Source organism: Taeniopygia guttata, chromosome 4, assembly GCF_048771995.1.
Source record: "Taeniopygia guttata chromosome 4, bTaeGut7.mat, whole genome shotgun sequence".
NCBI classification, from domain to species: domain Eukaryota; kingdom Metazoa; phylum Chordata; class Aves; order Passeriformes; family Estrildidae; genus Taeniopygia; species Taeniopygia guttata.
This window is the reverse complement of record NC_133028.1, coordinates 49,689,022-49,711,933: the sequence shown is the minus strand read 5'-3', so window position 1 is coordinate 49,711,933 and position 22,912 is coordinate 49,689,022. Positions and strand designations below refer to the sequence as shown.

The following is a 22,912-nucleotide window of genomic DNA, read 5'->3' as shown; positions in this document are numbered from 1 at the left end:
ATCAGACACCTGAAAAGACTAATAAACAATACTTGTGTCTTCAGATTTGGGTCTACTTTGATCAGATTTACTGGTAATTAGTGAAGAGGTGCAGTGCCATAATGTAATCTCAAGTCAGAAAAACTGGCATGTGTGCAGTTTGAAAACTTGAGCTTTCTTTAAAAAGTAACAAAAAAAATCTGAAAAAACTCAGTAAAATCTTTTCTTACTAGCAGTCAGTTATCTTTTTGACCAAGCACAAGTAGGAGCAGGTACTCATGAAGCAGTTGAGGTTGGTATTGAACATCCAGAGCAATGTCAGCCACCTACCTTCTTTCCACTAGGCAAAACCACTGGATAAGCTACATGAGGATTACCTGTGGAGATGACTATCTGATCCATTTGCAGAACTTACCACACAATCTGAACCTCCCCCTAACCCCAAAAAGAGCTTTCTCATAAGAAAAATAATTTCTTTCCCTCTTCACAAAACATGCTCCATTGTAGCAATCGACCATAAAATACAGGGTAGATGCGGCACTTACGGACATGGTTTCACTCTGCTTCACTTTCCTTTCACCCCCAGCTCTTGCATCAAAGTCTTACTTTGAAAACTTCAATTTTCTTAATTACAAAACAAACAAAAACATCACATTTAAGCAGGGACCTTCACTGCAGTTTATTATTGGAGGATATTTAGCTTTTTGAAAGTTCTAACACTTAGAGAATGCAAGAAGTATGTATTATATCCCTACTACTGGCAAATATGGACAAAATTACCTGTTGAATGTCAAATCCTCAAGCACTTGCAAGCAAACAAGCTCTACTCCCCAGCACATCCTTATTTTGCTCCCCTTTCTGGGCAGCTCATAGTCATACGCTGCTACTGTTGGCTACCTGTGCCTCCCTCAGCAAGGGGCTGAATAAAGGCTGCCCAAAATAAAGCCCTGACAAGGAATTGCAGAGCTACATGGATTTCTCTCATCCTGCCACTATTCCCTTCTTAACACTCTGTGGACTAAGAAAAGAGAAAATTATCTGAATAACAAGCACCAAGCCCTTGCAGCACACAACTCAGGTACCAGTGCTGTGTGTATTGAGACTGGCACTGCATGCTACACACTCAGCTCAAGCAGTCTGGAAGCAGCAGAATAAGTCACAGATTCCCAGAGATGCAGCTGTAAGTTACCAGCACCACTGAGCATTGGTCCTTACGAGTTTTTGAAGTCAGCATAGAAAGACCAAAGGGGAATTGTGCAGCACTTTCAAACCTAAGTACTTAGCTTTTTTTGTCACACACTACCAAAAACTCACAGATGCTCCCTATATTCTTTCTCCTCCGATATGCTCAGCATTCTCCAAACAACACTCTCCTAAACTCATCAGTTCACCTAACAATTCAAGCAGTGAGCCAGTTTTTGTTCACCACTTAGTAATATTCATTATTACCAACCCTAACACCATTCCACTGTCACAGCTCCAAATTTAACATTGCAACAACCACACCTATTTTTTTTAATGCTGCAACAATAAACACTGGGCTAAAAAATAAGCAAGTCAGCAGCAGAACAAACTTGAGACAATTTTTACATTTAAAAGGTTTCCCACTCCTCTCTTTACCTACTCCAGTAACAAAATACTACTTCCTGAAGTCTACTCTATGCCAAATTCTGCATTATTAGTTCCATTCCAGATAATTCAAAATAAAACACTTTTAGAAATATGCATCTACAGGAAGGATGACAAGAGCAACCATTTATTAGTTACTCATTCAGTTTCTTTTGGTATGCCTTCAATGGGAACATATACAGCACTTTTAGTAGATAGGCCATTACAACGCATACTCCTACTGAGAAAAACACTAATACATTGACAAGTTTCACAGCAGTTTGAAACACATCCTTGTGCTATTTCGGTTAATAAAGGTGTTTTTAAAAACTCCAGCTCTTTCCTCTTTAAAGCCTTCCACCTACAAGAGAACAATGCTCAGACAGGCAGCAGTCTCCATACAATAGCTGTTCTTTAGTATACCAGGGCATTTGTTTCCTAGGAAACAAGAAAAAAAACCCCAACCCCATTAACAAAAAGTATCTGGTATGTTAAATATGCAAATAAAGTAGGTCACCAGTCATAATTCATTCAATGGAGTAAAGAATCCACAATTCATTATATTCTGGAGTATAGGATTAGTTTTTCAGTAACTGCTCAAAACTAAATCATCTCTGCTTTTCTATAGGTATCTCTGAAGTACAGTCCCTTTTAGGAACAAATGCAAGATTAGCAAGGAAGGACTTTATTTATAGCATGAACTACGTGTTTTTTTAATGCCAAAATAAATATTCTTAATGCAAGCATATTGTAACTAGCCAGCTATCTGCACAGCCTACCCAATTCTGACCAAAGTACTGACAACAGCAAGCCACACCAAACCAAAGCCTATTATTTCAGTCCAAAACTTTACCATACCCTGGGCAAGTTTGCACTGTGTTTGTCTATAGCCTATAAGAGAGACCCAGTCAGAGTAATTGGCTTCTTAACACAGAAACCAGACCAAGCCTCACTGCTGTAGGAAGTAAACAGAACAGAATGAACTACCCTTTTGAACTATACTTTTCAATGTCCTCAAGGTAAACAATCTATCAGCAGTTGTTTCCCAAGTTGCCATGAAAAAATGGAAGGTCCTGGGAAGATTAAGTAGGTACTGTCAAAAATGAAAACCCAACAGCTGCATGCCTTATTCTTCCTTACTAATGCGTTCTTCACTGCTACACTTAAAGTGACACTTTAATAATATACTTGGTCAGAATGAGAAGCGCAGTTATTTATATTATTACAGTACCCACAGAAGTACATAGGCCAGGACAGTCAACCCCAACCAAGTGTCAAAAAAATCAAAATCTCATGATCAGCCTGTTTGAAAGCATTGCAAACACCCAGCACAATACTAACAAATGAACAAAGTATCTTATGTTGTGAAAAGGCCATGTCAGCAAGCATAAAAGCTGAATCACACTAGGGGCCAGGCCAATGAATTCCACACTGTAGTTCCACCCTCCCTCTCTAACACTGACCTTCTTCAGCTCATATTAGACAGGGAGCTGTAATTAAAGGGCACTGGTTATAACTGAGGGTGGAAAGAACAATGCCTGAAAAAGAGAAATCACCACCAATGCTATTTATATTGCCTCTACAATCTTTGTAAATCACAGTGCAATAGTAGACAATTACAGTCTACCAAGTACTTCAGCTACTGCTCCCATTTGCTTATTTTCTCGCCTGCAGAATAGAGCAGCACTAATATCAAAAGTGCCCTCGTGAACTCTTCATGTCCGCTTTTTAGTTAGGGGATCGAATAAGAAGAGGATGTAGATATGTTTCTGGGTTCTCTTCCTATCCTTTAAAGGGTAACACAAACACAAAGATATGCCAAAAATTCAGAAAAATGTTATTTATTTAATCAGCCAGGAAAGGACAGGAGGAGCTTTACACAAAGATCGATCTTCTGAACCCACAAGCAAGTCAAGTGACAGTGATTCACAAAAATGTATTCAAGGATGACACCATTTCAGAACCAAAAAAAAGTATGCACCATCAGCTGACACCAACAGTAGAATTCCTGCAATTCACTTCACATGTCCTTAGCAAACTTCTTGGGTAATCTCACCACACCCTGGACTCTTTGTACCAAAATATTCTTGAACTGATCAGAATTAAGCAGACAAGCAACAAATCAATGCACAGAACACTTCTCATTCTCCTCCTGTAAAAATCTCACTAAGATAAAAAGGAGGGATAAAAAAAAGAAAGGAAGAGTCAACCTGCAGTTACAACAGCTCTCCAGAAGAGCAGCTAACAGAGCCCAATTTACTCAATGCAAGCCTTGGCTTGCAAGTTCACAACCCAGACCCACTATTGTTTGTACCAGCTGGGGTGGAGTTACAGGGCAGAGCTAGCAACAGCTACAGAAATGCTCTGCCACTGTGTGGATGCTGCACAGCCACTTGCTGTCCCACTCATCCTGCTCTGTGTGACATGGAAATACAGGATGTCACTTCTTCATCTGCACCTGCTACTAGCATGGAACTAACTGAAGGAAAAGGACACGCATTTTTCATCACCTGTGCATTTTGCTTTAATTTAACAGTTCACTTGCACACTTGCTGTCCTCCTGCCCCACCACCATGGTAGCCTTCACTTGCCTAATCAGCATGATAAAAGGAACAGCATGATAAAGTCCTGATACTTCCCTCCCTCCAAATCCATAAAGTCAACTACAGAAATAAAGAGATTTCTGTGAGAAATTTTATTTTATATGTAAGACAACTATGGATAAAAATGTTCTAAGCTTAGGCATGTTTTGTTTTTAGGCTTTCACAGTCTGGAATATTATTAAGTATGACAAAACGGTATTCATGCTGTTCATTCACTGTTGCGGAGCCTTACATTTAAAGCCAAAACATATCTACATTAAAAACAAACAATTGAGTCATTGCACAAATCATGGAGAACCTCCACATCCATAATCCAGAGAGCAGTGGATAAAATGAACAGAGGACCCAAACAAACTTGCATTGAGGACTAGCTGACAATTATACAAACAGAAATAAAAAAGAACAGGTTCTCAGTTCTTACATGATTTTCCGGGACTGAAATGAAACACTTACTGAAATGCTTTTCCTTAGGGCTGCCTTCCAATCCAGACAATGCCCTGGAGACAAATCCAACATGACAGAAGCTACAACACAAGAGGATGCAAGTTTAACATGGCACTCCATGGTGGGGAAGAAATGGGAAAAAAAAGGGGAAAAAAAAAGTGTTTCAAGGGTTAAAAAAATAAAAAACACTCAAAATATTAGTCAGTTTAATTTTTTCACATAAAGGTGTTGGAATTCAGACTTTGACTGAAACAGATATGAGGACTAGCAAAAACGTGAGCACTTTATAAAAACAGTATTCAATGTCATTGGCATAGGCCAAACCAGCCTGCAGGATCTAAGGCAAGAAAAAGCAGGGGAAGCAGACAAAATTACTTTAATAAGACAATTAAAAATAATCATCATCCTTACCACTTACCACATACAAGGAACAGTCCTCATATTTAAGCACACTGAGCCAGAAAACCTCTGCTATGTCAGACAAGCACAGGGCAAAAACAAAACAACCCAGAGCAACTCCCTCACAAAAAAAAAAAAAAAAAACCAAAAAAAAAAAAAACCAAAAAAAAACCCCTAACAAAAAAACAAAACCAAAAAAAACAACCACAACACCACAAAACAAAGCAAACACCCCCCCCCCCCCAAAAAAAAAAGCCCCAAACCCACAGTTGTGTCAGGAATTCCAAATAGCCAGTTTTGTGGCATGGTTTTCCATCCCATCAATAAGTAGCTCCCTCTCCACCCTCTGGAGCCGAGACCCTCAACATGACCATTGTAAGACACCAGGTTGCAAAGCAATAAAAGCCCACTGGAGAAAACACTCGTGCTGAGTGCTGCACCCTCAGTCACACACACACAATGGCAGCACAACGGTTCTGCTGTTCCTAACACTCCCACTGACTTCGTGGGGAGATGAGAACAGAAACTAGCCCTAGATCTTCAGCAGCCATGAAAAGCAAACAAAGAGTTCATCTCCTCCAAGCAGTATGAAAAGCAGAAAGACTCGAGCTTTTGGTGAAACCCACATCACTGATTCTTTTCTCTACAAACTGCTCCAGTGACACAAGTACATAAAACATTTAGAGTTACTGAACTGCTGCTTCTATTCAGCTCAGTGGCAAAAGACTGTGACTGAGACAAATGCAGAGGAAATTCTTGAGAAAAAGAACAAAGTCAAGTGAAGATGATGTAGGAAGGTCTGATCTGCCATTGCACTGCCAGCCAAGAGTGGCCACAGGAGACCTTTGTATTTTAATTTATGCTCTCTCAGTCAGGCTGAGGAGCGGCAGCTGCTGCAGCCGGAGCAGAGAAGGCGCGGCTGTCAGCAGAGCAGACGGGAGGGCAGTCCTTATGCCTGCTACCCTGCGGAGAGAAGAAAGAGCAGGAAAAGAAAGGCTTCCCCAGCAGGGACCCCTCACTGCAAAAACAGATTCTGGCTGGCAAGAGCAAAAGCTGTCCTCTTACACAAGCTTCAGCAGTATTGGTATGGAGCAGAAGTGAAAAAACAGAACAAGGAAAAAGAGTTAAAATATACACATATACACACACAAGCATACTTGTATATATATGTATATAAGTAAGTGTGCTAGCACATGTTGCCCACACTCAATTTTATTAATGCTAGAAAAATCCACAGTTTTCTAGCAATGTCACTTTTGGAAGTAGAGCTAGCCAACAGCATTAAATTCAATTTGCAAAATGGGTTTATTTCTCATTCAGTAGAATCTACCATATGCAAGATCAAGGCACAATGCAGAACACAGTTACACACTGAGCAACAAGGATGGGGCAGAGAGGGAACAACTCTTAGTTGCTGCTAAGAAAGGAGGAATTAATCCAAGTATTTCACATATATATAACCAAACAAAACCCCAAAACCACTCAACCCCCCCAAAAAAACCACACAAAACCACACACCTAAAAACTTAAGAAAACAAAAACATCCAACCAAAGTAATACACAATTAAATGCTAAGCCTTAAAGTGATTTGTTCCATTGTCCAGCTTGTCATTGAAGTACTTCCAAAACAGATCCTCATACAGCAAATAAAACAGATTTCATTATGAACAGCTACCAAACTGTTTTCTCATGGGGGTTTTTTTTGGTTTTTTTTTTTTTGTTTGTTTGTTTGTTTGTGTTTTTTTAGTTTTCATACAGCAACAAGACTAAGTTCTTTATTTGGGAACCCAGCTCCTAAGGGAATCAGATCATGGACCTGAGCCCTGGGAATAAGAATTTACAAAGGCATTCAGAAGCACTCATTTATTATTTTTAAGTAGAACAAAAAGTCCTAGAACTCTGTAAGCTATTTTTTTTCTTATTCTCAAGCCTAGTAAAGTAGCTTAAATCTGAAGTCAGTCTCTGTATGGTCACCTAGCTTTAAAGGATCTGATCATGCCATCGGGTTTATATTGCTCTCTTGCCTCTCTATTCATCAGCCAGTGAATACTGGTTGTCATCCACAACACATTCCTTCTTCCTTCCCAGGACTACTATGCAAATAAACAAGAAAAGATGTTTCATTTATCAGATGTCCAATGCTGTGGTATAAAGTAAGATGACGCTTATAAATTTGCCTTGATTAACAAATTTTCTTGGGCTACAACACAACCTTCCAGATGTCACATTTCTGACTTCACTCTCCTGCCTGACTATTGATTTACCTTTTGCAACCCCTCAGGGTTCTACTCTCAGCACAACACTGATCTCTGCTTCACAGACAGCCTAGGCAGCACAGCCCACAACCCACACATTAGCTTAGGAGCTTTATCGGGGCCCAGACAAGAAAGGAACTTTACACCTTTCCTTCCAAAATAACAGGTAAGTGCTACATTTGACCTTTTATGTTACAGACAATTACTGGAATCTTCCAAAATATTAATCACAGGAGAGCATAGTCTGGTGTCTGCCTGAGAACACCCGTCAGATTCACCTGCCCATGACAGAAGTCTCATTTTTTGTACACTATTTTGTTACTTAATAAGAATGCACTGTAATCAATGGCAGAATTAAATAAGGATTCTGGGAGTTTAGACTTGCATGTTTCTTCCTTTTGTGAAGCACAGGAAAGAGAGGATGAAAAAGGACAAAGCTGCAAGAATTGCAGTTGTAAAAAACTGCCAACTCTATGTCTTACTGTTACACATGGCCTGGGCTGAAAATGGTTATTTCATTGTAACTGGAGGAGCTGTGTTGAGAGCCAACTAGGTCACCATCTGGAAACTTAAAGCTCCTCTTCCCAGCAGCAAGCTTTTTCATCTATGACATCCAGCTGTAGTTGCCTTGGACTGGTACACTCACTTGACTTGACATGCCTCCTACATTTGTAATTCAACCATCTGAACCACTGAAAAGAAAGGCATCCAAAATTTGTTTCTTAATGGTATTATGTGGAAGAGCCAGGAGCATGGTACAGCAGGGAGAAGATAAAAGGTGTTTTAAGCTACATTCTTTAGATGCAGGATTTTCATTGTGGTTTCACAGAACCTAAGCAGATGAACATGAAAGTTAATTGACTCCAAGCTGCAGAATGCCTGTTGGAACTCCACCTCTCTCAGAGTAAGCCAATACTAATGGAAAAAAGGTACAGATAACAACTGGATGTCATTCACTTCAGAAAATTAGAGATTCAATGATCAATCAGATAAATTCACAAAGAAAAAAATCATATAGTGATATCAAGTACAAAGCTACTGCTCCTGGATCTGAAAGGCTGGGGATTCAGAGCATACTCCCTAAGATTTATCACTATGTACCTGCCTTGTTTCTTACACTTCTCACCAGCTCTCTACCACTGGCCACTTTCTGATGATATTTACCTGCAACAGATCTATTGCCTGGTCCACCATGGTCACAGGTATGGCCTCTTAGTTGCATATCTAGAAGGCTGAGGTCCTCCTTGGCAGTGACACCTTATTTTATTCATTTTCTATATGAAGAAATGCTTCAACCAAGCATATTAGACATCACAGAAAAAAGACTAAAACACCTCACAGCATATCACCCATAAAAGCTTCAAAACAACTTTCTGTCTAGCCCTGTGGAAGTTTTCATTCTTGAGTCCTATCCAAATCCAAGAACATTCCCTTTTATGTTAAATGCAAAACACCCATATTATGGGGACAGATTAATAGTGAATGTGTCTGGATTTAAAACAATATTTTAACGCTATATATTTTCATGAAAGTTACAATTTCTTGAAAATTTTAGAGCTACCTTTAATAAGCTCACAAAATTATTTCCAATAATAACCTTTGAAACTTAGGAGGATTTACTCCTTTTGCTTCCAGTTACTTTACTGATGATTATAATTTGTTAGGAACATTGCCAAACAACAAACATGTAAACCTCACCCTACTCTCACTGCAATCACTGAGAATTCAGTTTGAAATTCTGTAACTTTTTACAGACCACGAAGTACAAACTGCTGGGATTATCTCAGGTTAAGACAGAAAGAAAAATTTTCACTAGACAGATTCATTCCAAAAGTTCAAGGGTGAAAGAAAAAAACCTCACCTTTATTACCCTTCAGTGAAGTACAGCAGAAATACCATTCCAGACAAACACCAGTTTTAATGGTTTTGTTTCCATTACTTCTGTAGTAACTGTAACTCTGCAGATTTCAATGTTCCTTTCATACCTTAGGCTTTCCTAAGTCAGCCTGAGGTTGATCAAAGGTATCAGACTTTGAAAACAATATGGAAATGACAATGTGTCCACAGACGTCAGCTAATTAAGATGAAATATTCCCAAGGGCCATTGCTCAATGTACAGTAGGTGGTTTTTTTTCAGATTTGGTCTGTCCATAGAAATTATTAATTATGCCAAATACTAATTGCAGGATTGGTGTTTGACATCACTCACAAAAAACACCCCCTACGTGGCTTTAAGTCAAGGCAGGTAAACCAGTCTGGTATTTCATTAGGAAAATGGTTTTCCCAGTCACATACTCCCCGAGGGAAGTTGTTCACTTCCCATATCACTCTTCACCAGCCTCCTGATCGGTCCAGGAAGCTGTATCTTACACAGGCTTTAAGTTGGGTCAGCTGGCAAGGACTCTGTCTTCAAATGCCCTCTGGGACAAAATCATCAAAAGTCCAAACTACCTTTGGCACCCAGGCAGAAATTAAAGATTATTCAAAAATGTCCTTTTATCACGTCTTTCACACCATAAAAAAACACAGCCAAACACAAACAAAGAAATCTGTTCTAGGTAAATTGTTAATCCACACAAAGGTAACAGAAATCCACGTTATAGGATCTTTAAAGAAACTGTTTTTTCACTTCTGTATCATTAACACTTCAACTTGTTTAATAAAAATTGTAGATGCATTGATATATTGTTTCTTCACACACCACAGGGGAAAATAACAGCAAGATTCTTTCCCCTAGGGAACTCCCTTGCACTGAATCTGGTCAAAAGGCAAGGCTCGGCACTCTCCTCCAAAACCTTGGAGTAATTTTTGTCTCTGGAGGTTACTGTTTCAAATAAAGATATGTGACAATGTAGCAGACTAAGGATTCAGTGCAATAGCTCAGAGTTCTTCATCTCACTTGGTGGTATGACAAATCTAAAGGTAGGGATTGTTAACCTTGACCATTTTTTTTCCCCTAAACCATCATTAAGAATCTGTTTCACATTTCTTTACAGTCTTCCTCAAGGGCAAAAAGAAAGGTGGCTCTTGTTTACATTTAACAGTACTGAAACCATTGATACTAGCACGAACTGTAACTACCTACTCATACTGCTCTACCAAAAAGTGCTGAAACAATACAATAGTAGGAAATAAACGCAATATTCATCAAGTTCTGCACTTAAACTGTTTTTACTTTTTCTCTATCAATCACCAAAGCATAAACAAAACTAGATCTAGATGTTCAATCCCCATTCAGCTGTAAACTGATTTTCAGGCATGATTTATATACACATCTTTTATGCTCTGTTTACAGAAATTCTTCTATCTGACACACTAGCTTACTTGATAAGACAACATTAACAGTAATAGAACACATTGCATACAGAAGCCATTGTCTTTAGCCTAAGCTCTTGTTAAAGTTCTGATGCCACTAATAAAATGTGGAGATTTCTTCTGCGGCCACTGGTAGAGCACATCAGTAGTGGTGCTTTAGAGCTGGGCATTAGCAGCTCCCTCTAACACAGATGTATCATTAAGTTGCTGTTATGCAAAAGCAGGACTCAGTACTCATTGAAGTGCTGGGAATCACTGCTTCTAAAAAATGACATTAGTGACCAACCTGCTGCCCAGACTGGTAGCAAGGTCTGCAGAAACAGCCTGTAGAATCCACTGTTTTCTGCACGTACTTCAGCGCATGTAAAGCTATTTCATACAAGCACACCACTACTCTGCAAATAGAGAGAATACAGTCACAACTGCTTGCTGAGGATGAACTCTCTGTCCTTTATCAGCTAAGTTCCCTCACTGCTGCAAGGATTAGAGTCTCATAGAGCTCCTGCTGCTGCAGGGAAGCCATCAGGTAATGGATGGCCAGGCAAGATACTTACACTGAAACACAAATGAGCAGGAACACTCCCTGCTACTTTCGATTGTTCTCTGCCAGAGTTTCTGGTTACATCACTCTATCACCCTTTTTGCCAGGTCTTAACTACTTAGGCAACTGAAGTAATTGCTCCAGCTCCTTTGAATGACTTTTCAGTGTTTTGTTTGGGGAACCTCTTTGGGCCTTCTCACACGTCCTCCCTTTTTTTGTTTCCTTTTTTTTTTTTTAAACCTACATTGCTTGAAAAACAATTATGCAGCTGCCAACAAGTGATTCCCACTGAAGTTAACAGGATCTGCTCTTATGCAGAGGGTCGTAGTAAGTGCCCAGTCATTTACAGTGCTGAAAGCCTTTGCGCTCTGTACTCTAAGTGCATGAAGATCTAAGCAGGGGGCTCATGCAAAATTAATAACACATCAGGAAGTGGATGAGGGAGAGGGAAGGCACTGAATAATTGATCCACAGTTTGTTTTCTGTGAATTCTGAAACAACTTTATGGCTGTTTGTTTTGGTTTGCCTTTGTGTTTGTTTTTTTCCAAGGTAGAAAGTTTTTGAACTGAAGTTCTACTAACAAAACAAAGTGAAACAATGGCAAGAGTGGCCCTTTGATAACAATAACTGCAGAGAAGTATCTTCCGAGAAAGAAAGACGGAAAAAACAATGCAGGTCTGTTTTCAGACAAAAAATTACTACCCTCTCACTTTGATAAGCTTAGATTCTTAAACACCTTCTGCTTTATAACAGATGTGTGTATTCCATTCCTCCTTGTTCTGGAAAAAACTACAGGTTTCTCTTCTCACCATCATTTATACAGAAGTCCAATCACATCCCACAATGCAAAGTCCATCTTCCATCTTATAAAGTCCTTCAAACTCCTCAAATTAGAAGTCTAATACTGCTCTTTTGAATAATTTTGACAACACAGCTACACCAAAGCTGTTCTACCCTGCTCCATAAATATCATCTGCAGTCATTTTAAGGACATGTTAGAGTGGCAGAGAGGAACAAGGTAGCCTTTTCGCATAAATGAAAATCTGACCCTAGTACACTATAAAGATTTAAATAGCAATACCCACTGGAGTTCTGATACATTACCAAAGATACAAAAAAAGAGTCCCACAAACTCTCAGCATAAAGTACTTAGGACTTTACAGTATGTTGCTAACTCATACAGCAGCAACAATCACCAGCCTATTTAAATTTCAGTCCTGTACTCCAGCTTCAAAACACCACTGAGATCCTGTGCTTCAACAGCAACAGGCCTTCCATGTGGTGCCAACAGGAGACACAGCACGTCCCTCAAATCTCTATGATCATGCCAGTCCCTAAAATAGCCTCACCCATTCCACCTCACTTGATTCTACATGACTCAGTCCTGCAGCAATTTTTTATTAATTGTTACAAAATGTGAAATTCTTCATGCCAGAGCTGTGTGCACAGCTTTGATATTCACCAGACTTACAGTTTGACACAATAACTAAAGAAGGATTATCTCCCACTGGCGTTATTTGGGTGGTCATGCACCAACATGAGGCTTGCTGTTTCACAAGGAGATGATTGAACATTACCCTGAAAAGGGCACATGTGTTTATGGAACAAAGGTGCTTGTCAAACAGGAACAAGTACCTTATAAAATGATACAAAAACCAGACAGTGTTGAGGTTTTACTTCTCCCTTTCCCGCAGTCATGTGCATTCCAGTAACAGAGTCCACCAACTGCCTCTCTCACAGCATGACAGAGGCTCCTGGGAGCTTTCTACTCCAGATGTAAGAACAGACACAGATACATGGAGAGCCACAGAAAGGGCTTCGTCGGAGAATGGAACAGAAAGAGCAGCCTCTGCAAGCTGGAGCACAAACCGAAAGGAGGGCAAAACCAACACCAGGATATTACAAGAGGTGTGGTAATTTCTCTAGGCAATAGTGAGCTGCTATTGACATGAAAACCACAAGTAAGTGGAGTACTTCATCACTGTCATTTAAAAGGCATGACATCTAAAACAATGTATGAAATACCGGATGACGTAGAGTTCACTAGAAATCCTACACACACCCCTATTTCTGGGATGGGGAAGTTGAAGACAGAAGCTGCTGCAGCCCTCAGCTGTCCTTTTCCCTCTGTCAGATGTCAGCCCACTGCAGGACAGCTGACAGGATCATGAATCTATGGGGCAGAGTATTCAAAGCAACTAAAATGGCCAAATGGGAGTCACAATTTGTTCTGCTACAGTGGCACAAGCCCTTGAGTGTCATTATCATCAGGATTTGGACTGGTTTTCTTTAATATGCAAAGTTACTAGCTGCATCCGCTCAGGAGCTGCTTCCTCTCCCACAGGTATGAGAGTGGTTTAGGAAAAATGTAGGAAAGCAGAAGCCAAGAAGGATATAAACCATGTAAAAATGTAATTGCCTCATGTTCCTGAGTCAAACACACACATATCTGCATGAAAAAGTTTCTGCAGAATAAAACATTGATTCAAATATCACCACAAACCTTTAGACCTAGGCAGTGGTTTTGCCTATCTTCAAAACAAAGAATACAAAAAGAAAGCAATGTTTTGAAACCACACCCGGCCCCAAACAGATGAAGTGGGAACGCTGCTTGTTGACTATGCCAGAGCCCCCAACAGGAGCAGAGCAGTGGAATGAAGTCAAAGGAAGCAAAAGTTCTTCTCTGCATGCAAAAGCAGTTAGATGGATTTCCAGTCCCTTCAAATCCTGCATTTAGGTACATAAATTAATAAGCTTCTGCTCTAGCAAATCAGAATTAATTTTTAAGTACTGTGCTATTTTGTGTACATATTATGTATTTATATGAGTGTATATATATGTGTATATATATATATATATATATATATGCATGCATAGTGTTACTTACATATATATATATATAAAATAAATGTACTAAATGCATACAAACCTTTTGTATGTAACAAGCCACCAAAAAGGACACTACTTGGGAATGGATGATCATAACAAAGTATCTCAGAGAGGTAATTTGCCACTCCATCTAGCAGGCCACTCCAACGAAGGTTTACCACTATTAGAGGGAGTGGCACAGTGTTTGGAATGGGAAGATTTATGGGAAGGAAAGTGTTTGGAATTGAACATTTATGGGAAGGAAAAGAAATCAGAGAGGTAAATGATGCAGCTGTCCACTTAAGTTCAAATTAAGTTCACATTACAATAACCTTGGAAGACAACCACTGCTTTTTGTTTTTCTAACATCACTGAGCAAGCAGGAGTAAACAGATAACCGCCATAACTCTTCCAAAACCAGTGAAGGGGTAGCACTTACATAACAGCACTCACTGGAGTGAACTAAATACTGCCCCAGCACCGCGTCTTACACCTCTGTGTACTCCATACTCCAAAACCACCTTACCTAGAGCTGAAACAGGCCATGCTTGTACAATCACATTAAGTTGATCTATGCAGGGAAAGGAGGAGCTGGTCCTACCAGCTTCCCACACTTCATTCTTGGAGCCAAACAGCCAATCAATAGAAATTGACCTAGATGAGAAAGTACTCAGCCAGATCTGGTAACTGCCTGCTGTTGGTCCACTGAAACTGCATTAAGACATTTGGCTCTGCAGCCTTGTGCCAGCCTCAGCTGTCTGCTGCCTCCTGCTCTCATTTTGATACCAAAATTTGCAAGGCCCCGCATGAAAACCAATCCTGAAAGGTTCCTACAACCAAAGTGGGAAGTGGCCTTGCAATAGAAACAGGTCCTAGGCATTCAGAGATGAAAAAAAATTGAGTTAGGCAGCAGTTCACATCCCCTCTTAATGGCCACATAACAAAAAAGAAACAAGAGTCAAGCAATATTCATTAAAAATTGGACCTTAGTTATTTTTTAACTGCAATCCCGCATAGTTTATATTTATATATTTTTTATAGTCTTCATAAGCCAGATGGAAGAATTTTCATCTAGAAATTAATTGGATACTTCTTCGAAAATAGGAATTTTAATTTTACAAGTCCTACCTCTTATTTTTTAATTTTAGATTTAATTATTGTTGGACTGACTAAATTCACACATATTCCTTTAGACATACACCCACGTGAACTGGCAGTCAGGAAGACAACTTCTACAAAATGCTATCTTTTACCTACATGGAACAGAAAATGTGTCCGTTTTTATACTGAAATGGCAAAAATTAAAATTAAGTCTGAAAACTCTTGCTCTGTGCAGAGTACAACACCCCAGTATACTCCAAGCTGAGAGGTGCCCAGGGTTACTTGGCAACCCTTCTCATTATCTGGGAGGACCCAGTGCTTTGAAAATTAACATTTCCAAATTCCATGCTCCAGTCTGAAACACTCCAATCACATGGCATTGCAGAGACATCTTCCACAAGGTGACACAGTTAATTGAAGCCCAGCACAAAGCAACAAAACCCTTGCCATACATTATCTGGGAACTTTCTTCCTGTGTCTCTACATAAAACACAAAAACTATTTACAGCACATAGAGGGAACTGCCTTTCAAGACTTTTAAATCACAGCACACTGGCAAACAGAATGTAGCAGAAGAGATGCAGTTCAGTGAGAGGGAAGCACTCTCAGTGAGAGGGAAGCACAGAACCCAGCCTCAAAGGTATATGCCCTACATGGGTAAGCAAAGCAAAGGTATCCAACAGGGAGAACCTGTGGTGCAGGCTTGGACAAAATTACAAGCACCAGGTGGATCTGCTTGGGGTGACATCCCACACACAGTGCTGTTGCACCCTTGCTTGGGGCACCAGAGCAAACCTGCCCTCTTGACACAGAGATCCTGACACAAAATAATGTTCCATGTCATGTAAGATTAGCCCCTAAATCAACAAAAATTAAGCTGGACTCTCATCAAACGTAATTCACTAACACTAGGAAACACCCCACAGGCTGAGTTACTGCAAGCATCCTTGCAGTACCACTTATTTCATACTCAGTGCCCTCTCAGAGTAGCCTACGAGAGCAATGACAGCAGACATACTCAGGTTATAACTCAGCAATATTACATTGATGAAGTGAGCAAAACAGAAGCCTCTATGAATCTAAAACATGTTATATATCTCAAGATATCTAGTCTTCTTTTAATGCCTTTTTTAATTCAATACCAAAAGAAGAACTAAACACTTTTAGAAATAAGGATATTTGCTTATTGAAGAGAAAGAGAACCTATTTAAACAAAAGTTCCTATAATTCTTTGGTTGTTTTTCCCTATAAGAAGTTCTGCTGTTGGGAAAACCAGGAGGCAACAAGTACAGAATAGGTACATAATGTGTTTTCATAATATTTCATTGCTTTGCTGGAAACGGAAAAAAGCTCTTCTGTCACCACACATCAGGAACATCGCTTGAAATGATTTTCAATATGATTTGATGTAACAAAGTCTTCACTAGGAGCAGAGGGATTTTCAAGGCCTTGAAGAGGCATATTGATTTTTCCCAGTTCTGTGGAATATTGACAGTTCATAAGACCCTGTGTGTGTGTGATGAAATACTTATTCTAAATGCTGTCCAGAGGAAAGTGACTGGAAAGCTGAAACATTAGCTGAAGAATCTGATGTAGAGACTGATGTGTAATAAAATAAATACTGCTACAGCCTCATTTAGTTTATAAAGCTAAAGAAGTAGGATCTGACTGTTTTTAGCATCTCTGCAAGTCAGGCCATCTGGAGGTTATATGAGATCACACTGAGTCAGAGTTTGATACCAAATCAAGCACCCCTGACTGCAAGTCTCTGTGTGCTAGTGACATTTTTAAATGCCAGCGCATGGAGAAGGCTGAACTGCTCTAGATCTCTGTGTATGTTACAGAAGCAGCTACACTGAGCACTGAGCAAAAGGTGACATCCACCCACACCAGCCCTTACACCTGCACAAAATACTGCTCAAATCAGAGAAAATCTGTATTCACAGAGAACCACATGTGAGAGTCTGGAAAGACTGCTGGCTCAAAGTATTTTGGGTGCATGTGTAGGAGAATAGGTAGGTCAGGCTTTGCTCTAGAGAGGAAATGCCCTGCTCTGCACACACATATCTGCCTCTGGGAAGCCACACAGTGGTCACCAGTCCCTGCCACATCACAGGCAATACTTACACCCCAGCCCTGAGCCCAGCCTAGCCCCAGAGGGGACAGATGACCTGAAGTCCAACCTGAGAGAAGGGCCCAGGAAAGCCAAAGCAAACTGAAGCATGAGGCAAGCACAGATCTTGACCCTATCTCCTCTTGGAATTTCTCCCAGCTGAACACTGCTGGAAGAAGGAGAGGTAGCCATACTTGTTCTTTTCTATATATTTTCTGTCTTCCTCTCATTCTTCTTCTAACTCTCTCTTCTCAGAGTTTTGAGTAACCTAAAATCAAACAGGCTTGGAGTTGCTAAGTTGAATGGGCTAAGTCAGTGCTTTGTGAAGTGTTTTTATGTTGAGTGAATGCTGCTCTAAACCTTTTCCAAAGTTCCCTGATTTCTCTGAAGTCACCAGTGAAGTTTGTTTTGACCTCTTGACATCTTGTCAGTATTTCTCCAGTCTAACTCAATGTATGCAAAAAACTGTAAACCCTTTGAGGAGTCTCACCCAGCAAGTGTTCTTTGGAGCCCTACATCACAAGATAGAGTATTCTGTGGCAGGAATAGCAGCATAATCAAAAAAAACAGGATGTTTTCCTAATTCATGTGACAGTTCAATGAAACAGAAACAGATTATTCTTTACTGATTTAAGGCTTAATGTATTGCTGGATTTTGCACTGTAAACTGTCATGAAATACAATTCAATAGATTCATTAAAAATTGGATAAGCTTCTTTTGTTTTAATTCTTTACTGCATTGTAACAACATTTTCTAATTTTTAATGAGAAACAGACACTGTATATGACTACAAAGTCACTATAAAATTCAAGCTAATGGAAAAGTCAGATATTAAAAAGTTTAAAATACGACCATACTGGAGGATACTTTTATGGCTAATGCTGACAGTGACTTCAGGGTCGTCTCTAACAGAGCTGGGTTACTTCACAAGCTGTTCAGCTCCTTGCTGTCCTGTCTACATCAATAAAACAATTACAGTCCTGTTGACAGGCTACCAGCCACGCATTTGAGAAGCATGCTGCATATTTTAGGCAAAACAAGGCTCCCCTACAGAACTATAGCTCAAGACTAGAATTTCCTAACTGGTAGAATTAGGCCAAGTGATTTTTTTTTGGGTCAACAATATTTTCTCTCACCTCTGATTTTAACTGAAAGCAAAATATTATATTCTAAATGCCCATTGCAAATCCTCACAGGTTACTGCTTTTGGTTAATGGAGTATGAACTGTTGAAGTATTAAGCCTGAGCACTTAACAACACATCAGCCTCTTGCTCCCAATGTATAACTTGCAGCAGCCCTAGTGCCAAAATCAGTTTATTTTCTTTTTCAACATAGCATTCAAAATGTCTATTTGTAGGAATGGGACTCAAAAGAAAAGGAAATTATATTTCACTAACTGTAAGCTCAAATTTCTTATCCTCTACTAATCATTAACTTGCAACTTAGAGAGTTTGAGGAATAAAGAACAAATTAAAGATCACTAAGAAGTACATCAGGATTATAGTAATCTATAGAATTAGGTTTTACAAAGCATTCTTAAATAACAGATTACATACATACATTCAAACTCCTGTCCACTGCAGAGGATAGAGAAGTTCCTTACAATTTTCTTCTTACTACTGTCCACACAAAAACAACAACAGCCAAAAAAAACCAACCAAACAAACAAAAAACCTGAACTCCACCAACCCCCTCCAAAAAACCCATTATTTCCCCCATTTTCAATCTGAAAATTATCTTATATCAACTGCACCTTGTATGTAATGTTTTTGTTTGTTTACAAGAACATGTCTTCTGGGTTCCCATCTGGAAAAAGAAAGCCTTTCTTCCCTGGAACAGCTCATGCCTTCCCTACACACACCTATTACATCTTACACTGCAGTTGAATACCTACACACCTAATACATACACCAAAATGTTCACAGTGCAAAGGCTGCCTTATTAGAATTAAGGTAGCATACCCACCTTCAAATTCAGTGTTGCAGAACATGAATTTGTTGCCTTTATTATGGAAATAATATCCACATGCAACAAGGGCAATGGGATTAGGACCAGTATTAACTTCTTTTCACACACACAAATATCCATAAGATGTTGCACTGGCACAAGTATTCTGTTGGGGCTGCCTGTGCTTTGGGTGCCATTCACATGGATTAGCTCTTCTCTGACTGAGACACTGAAAATTCAAAATCGACTCTTCATAGTTTGAGATAGATGTGCCACCAGAAAAAATGTACTGTGACAATTCAGTCAAGGTGGAAGACTGGTAAACATAGTTAGCAAATTCATCTTTAACACTGAAGGAAAGTATATAAGCTGTACATGATAGTTCTGATAATATTCGCTTGAAGCACATTGACATCAAACCAGAGAAGTCATACAATTAATCACAATGGGTTTTCTCTAGTCTTAGTTCACTTACACTTCTTCAATCTTTTAGAAACCAAAAACATCAAATAACTTAAAACAGTAGAACATTTCTAAACACCTAAGTTTAGTAAAACAAATATTTAAAAGAAAGGAATAGTTTCTCCCAAATTCCTCAGCTATTTCTTTTTCTATTACCAATGATACAGCCTGCCACAAAGTTGTGAGGGAACACAAGGCAAGGAAAATTTTTATTCTAAGTACGACCCCTATAGATCTGAAGCAAGTCCCCCCAAAGCCAGCAGTTACTAAATTTTTATATGCATTTGAAAGACTGAGGCTACATCTGCTGAAAGAAAGACTGAGGAATTCAAGAATGCCAACCTCACAATAATGCATCTATTTCATCAATCCATACACCCCCGCCTTTCACTGTTACAAATCAGTGGAGTACTTGCCCAAAACAAGAATTGCTCTGTTTCTGGCAAGACCACTGGTGGAATGTTTAGCTATGCTTCATCTGTGCCATGAAGAAATGTAAAATAAAAAAGTCATTTGATCATAAAAGGGGGAGGGAGGGAAATGAACAGAATGCTTCCACTTCCACTGCAAGGACATCCTCCCAATGCAAATTTTTGAAAATCAAATGCTACAGAATGCATTTCAAAATTGCGTGGAACAAGCTTCACATTGATTTGTTTGGGGTTTTTTTAAACACTGTGGCAAGGGGAAAATTATAAAATCAAAACTTCCTTGTGCATATCTGAAAACCAGCTGACATCAGAGAATTATCTTCTCCCCCTTTGAAAAACAAACTATCAACAATGTACAAAATTTAATAAGCGATCTATTGGTTGTCCTTTAAAGGTCAGTGCATTTATCCAACCTTTTTTCTGCAACACAGTTATATAACCTTATTTTCTTTCTGCAATTCAGAAGACTATCTAGATTCCCATATGGTTGCCATCAAATACAGCAGACACCAAGCAAATTAAAACACAAGTTATGATTCGTAATATACTGATGTATCATAATTGCAGCATAGCTCATAACTTAGAGTGAATCACCAGCTAAAGCAAAAGTTTCTGAGGTGTCAGTGCTTTCCAATTAGACCAGGGTCAGTGGAATCAAGTCTGGATTGAAAGTTTACACCTTAACAATACTATACATCCATGGTATCCATGAAGTATAAAAAAGAGCAGAGAAAAATTAAAAATATCTCTTGGAACTAAAAGTCAGCCTAAAATTGTCTTCCCAAAGTAAGGGGGAAAGAGAGGGAACTATTTCTTGCCTTTTGTGAAGCAGGGTGGCCAACTTTGACCTTTTGCACCATACCTTTGCTAGCATTCTATGTGGAAGCCGAAGGGGGGAAGGAGGCATTGTTTGTCTGCGTGCTTTGAGTACAGAAAAGTGGTCTCCGTTACCTCACATTACAGCTTTATGCTTTACCGAGACAGGAGCAGAAAGGCTCACGAGAAAGCAGTGTCTATGGCAGCAGCTGCCAGCCGGGAAAGGCGGCACACAGAGCACGTGGTGCTTCAGCACCGGCAAAAGGGCAGTGGAGCCAAAGCACAGGTGAGTGCCCCAATGCACAACCGGCAGCACGGCAAAGGGAAACGCTACACTGACTTCCAGCTTCAGATTTAGATGCATTTGTGCCTATTAGTTCTTTGTCCCTAAATATTACTTCGGTGACTGCCCAATGAGCTCTCCTTTTCCTCAGCAGCATTGTAGTCCCATAAAAGAAGGTCTTCTGAACAAACATTTCCAGATTATTTACCAACTTTAACACTGAACTACCACAAGAAATTAAGCCTGCAAATATATCTAGAACATTAATTATGCATAGACTCAGCAGATAATATTGTCTTCTGCAAGAGTATGAAACGCATATTTAGGCAAGAATACGTTACCTGGGCTGGTGCAAGCCTGAGAACTACCTCCTAAAAAGCATACTGTCACCTTTAGTCACAACTACACACACAGCATTGGAGTGCAATTTTTTCATATTCATTGTCCTCAGAATTCTGATGTGGTTTTAAAGGCATTAAATACCTGACCAACACAAAACAAAAAAGACAAAAATGGTCTGGCCATTTATTTTGTCCCTATTCTGTGATATTTAAAGATTCAGATTTTTTGTAATATCTTCAGTTTAAGTAGCAAGTACAATCATTCCCTGCATAATTTCAGCAGATCTATAATATTCCTCTATTCAAAGCACTGACAATTTTCTTGTCAAAATCATTACTCTTCCAACTCAGTTCTCTTTATTTTTAGACCGTTGTTTTTATGATGCAGAATAGAGGTATTTTCTTTGTTTACATTAACATTTTAAAAGGTTGTGTTAAAACCATTATATAATAACACTCAGATAGAAGGCCTAACAAGGTGTGCTCCCTGTTTGCATGGTCCTGGAAAATGTCATGGGGTTAAGATGATGACCTCTTCATCATTTCAGTCTATTTACAATGACTACATTAGTGGCTATTTTTGATTATCACTTCCTGTAAACAACCAACTGAATTTGCAATTTTCATTTACAGCTCTTCTGGTCCAGTCATTGAAGAGTTTGCTATCACTTCAGTAAAAATAGTATTAACATATATTCAACAAGAATATCTGCCTATGTTTTGACTCCAAATCACGAGAGACATGGTAATAAATGCAGGCTTTCTCATAAAGAGATTACAATATTCTAAAGAAATTACTAAACTCTCAAAGTGCTTGGTCTGCATGAATTTCAACAAGTTTAGCCAGGAACACAAATGAGACAATTAGCATTTTGCAAAAGAGGAAATCTGCAAGCAAGGGCCTCACATCAAGCAACTGGCAGAGTGGATGATTCACAATTGTATTATTTCAGGTTTTCAGATCAGCATTCCAGCAGTATCAAGCCTTTGGCCCATTCAGTATACAACACAGGCCCACTTGCCATCATGCAGAAGCTACGCTGCATCCGTCTCAGGAACATAGGAGTAAGAAAAAGACTAGTTACAGAAAATCTAAAACATAACCACTTGCACCATCCACACATTCACCTTCAGAGAATAACATGAGGGAAATTACAGGATATAGAGCTTCTGAGACACTGACAGTGTCTAGAAGAGCAAGTTAACATGGTTCTATTTATTCCACCATAATCTCCCTCTCTCAATCCAAGGACACAGCACACAAATGTTCCTCACACTACTTGCTCCCTGCTGAAAAATATCTGTGTTCATAGCAACATATGCCCAGCAGAATCAAAACAAAGAAACAGACAAGGGCAAAGAACCATGGCAAACTCAACCACCAAAACCTGAGCCAACAGTACA

General features: G+C 39.3%; 1 protein-coding gene and 1 long non-coding RNA gene across 3 annotated transcripts in view; one reads left to right on the top strand and one right to left on the bottom strand.

The window, feature by feature from the left end:
- TSPAN5 (tetraspanin 5) overlaps positions 1-22,912 on the bottom strand; it is an 82,418-nt gene that overhangs the window by 57,396 nt on the left and 2,110 nt on the right. The window contains exon 1 of one of the 2 annotated variants that reach the window (XM_072928563.1): positions 4,644-4,769. The exons of the other annotated variant lie outside the window; for it this stretch is intronic. Coding sequence (XP_072784664.1) covers positions 4,644-4,754 — 111 coding nt within the window. The 5' untranslated portion in view covers positions 4,755-4,769. Of the gene's footprint in view, positions 1-4,643; positions 4,770-22,912 lie in introns of those variants that run through there. 2 annotated transcript variants of the gene reach the window in all.
- LOC140683991 (uncharacterized) lies at positions 7,007-7,666 on the top strand. The gene is made up of 2 exons (XR_012055743.1): positions 7,007-7,186; positions 7,487-7,666. It is a non-coding gene; the product is annotated as an uncharacterized lncRNA (long non-coding RNA).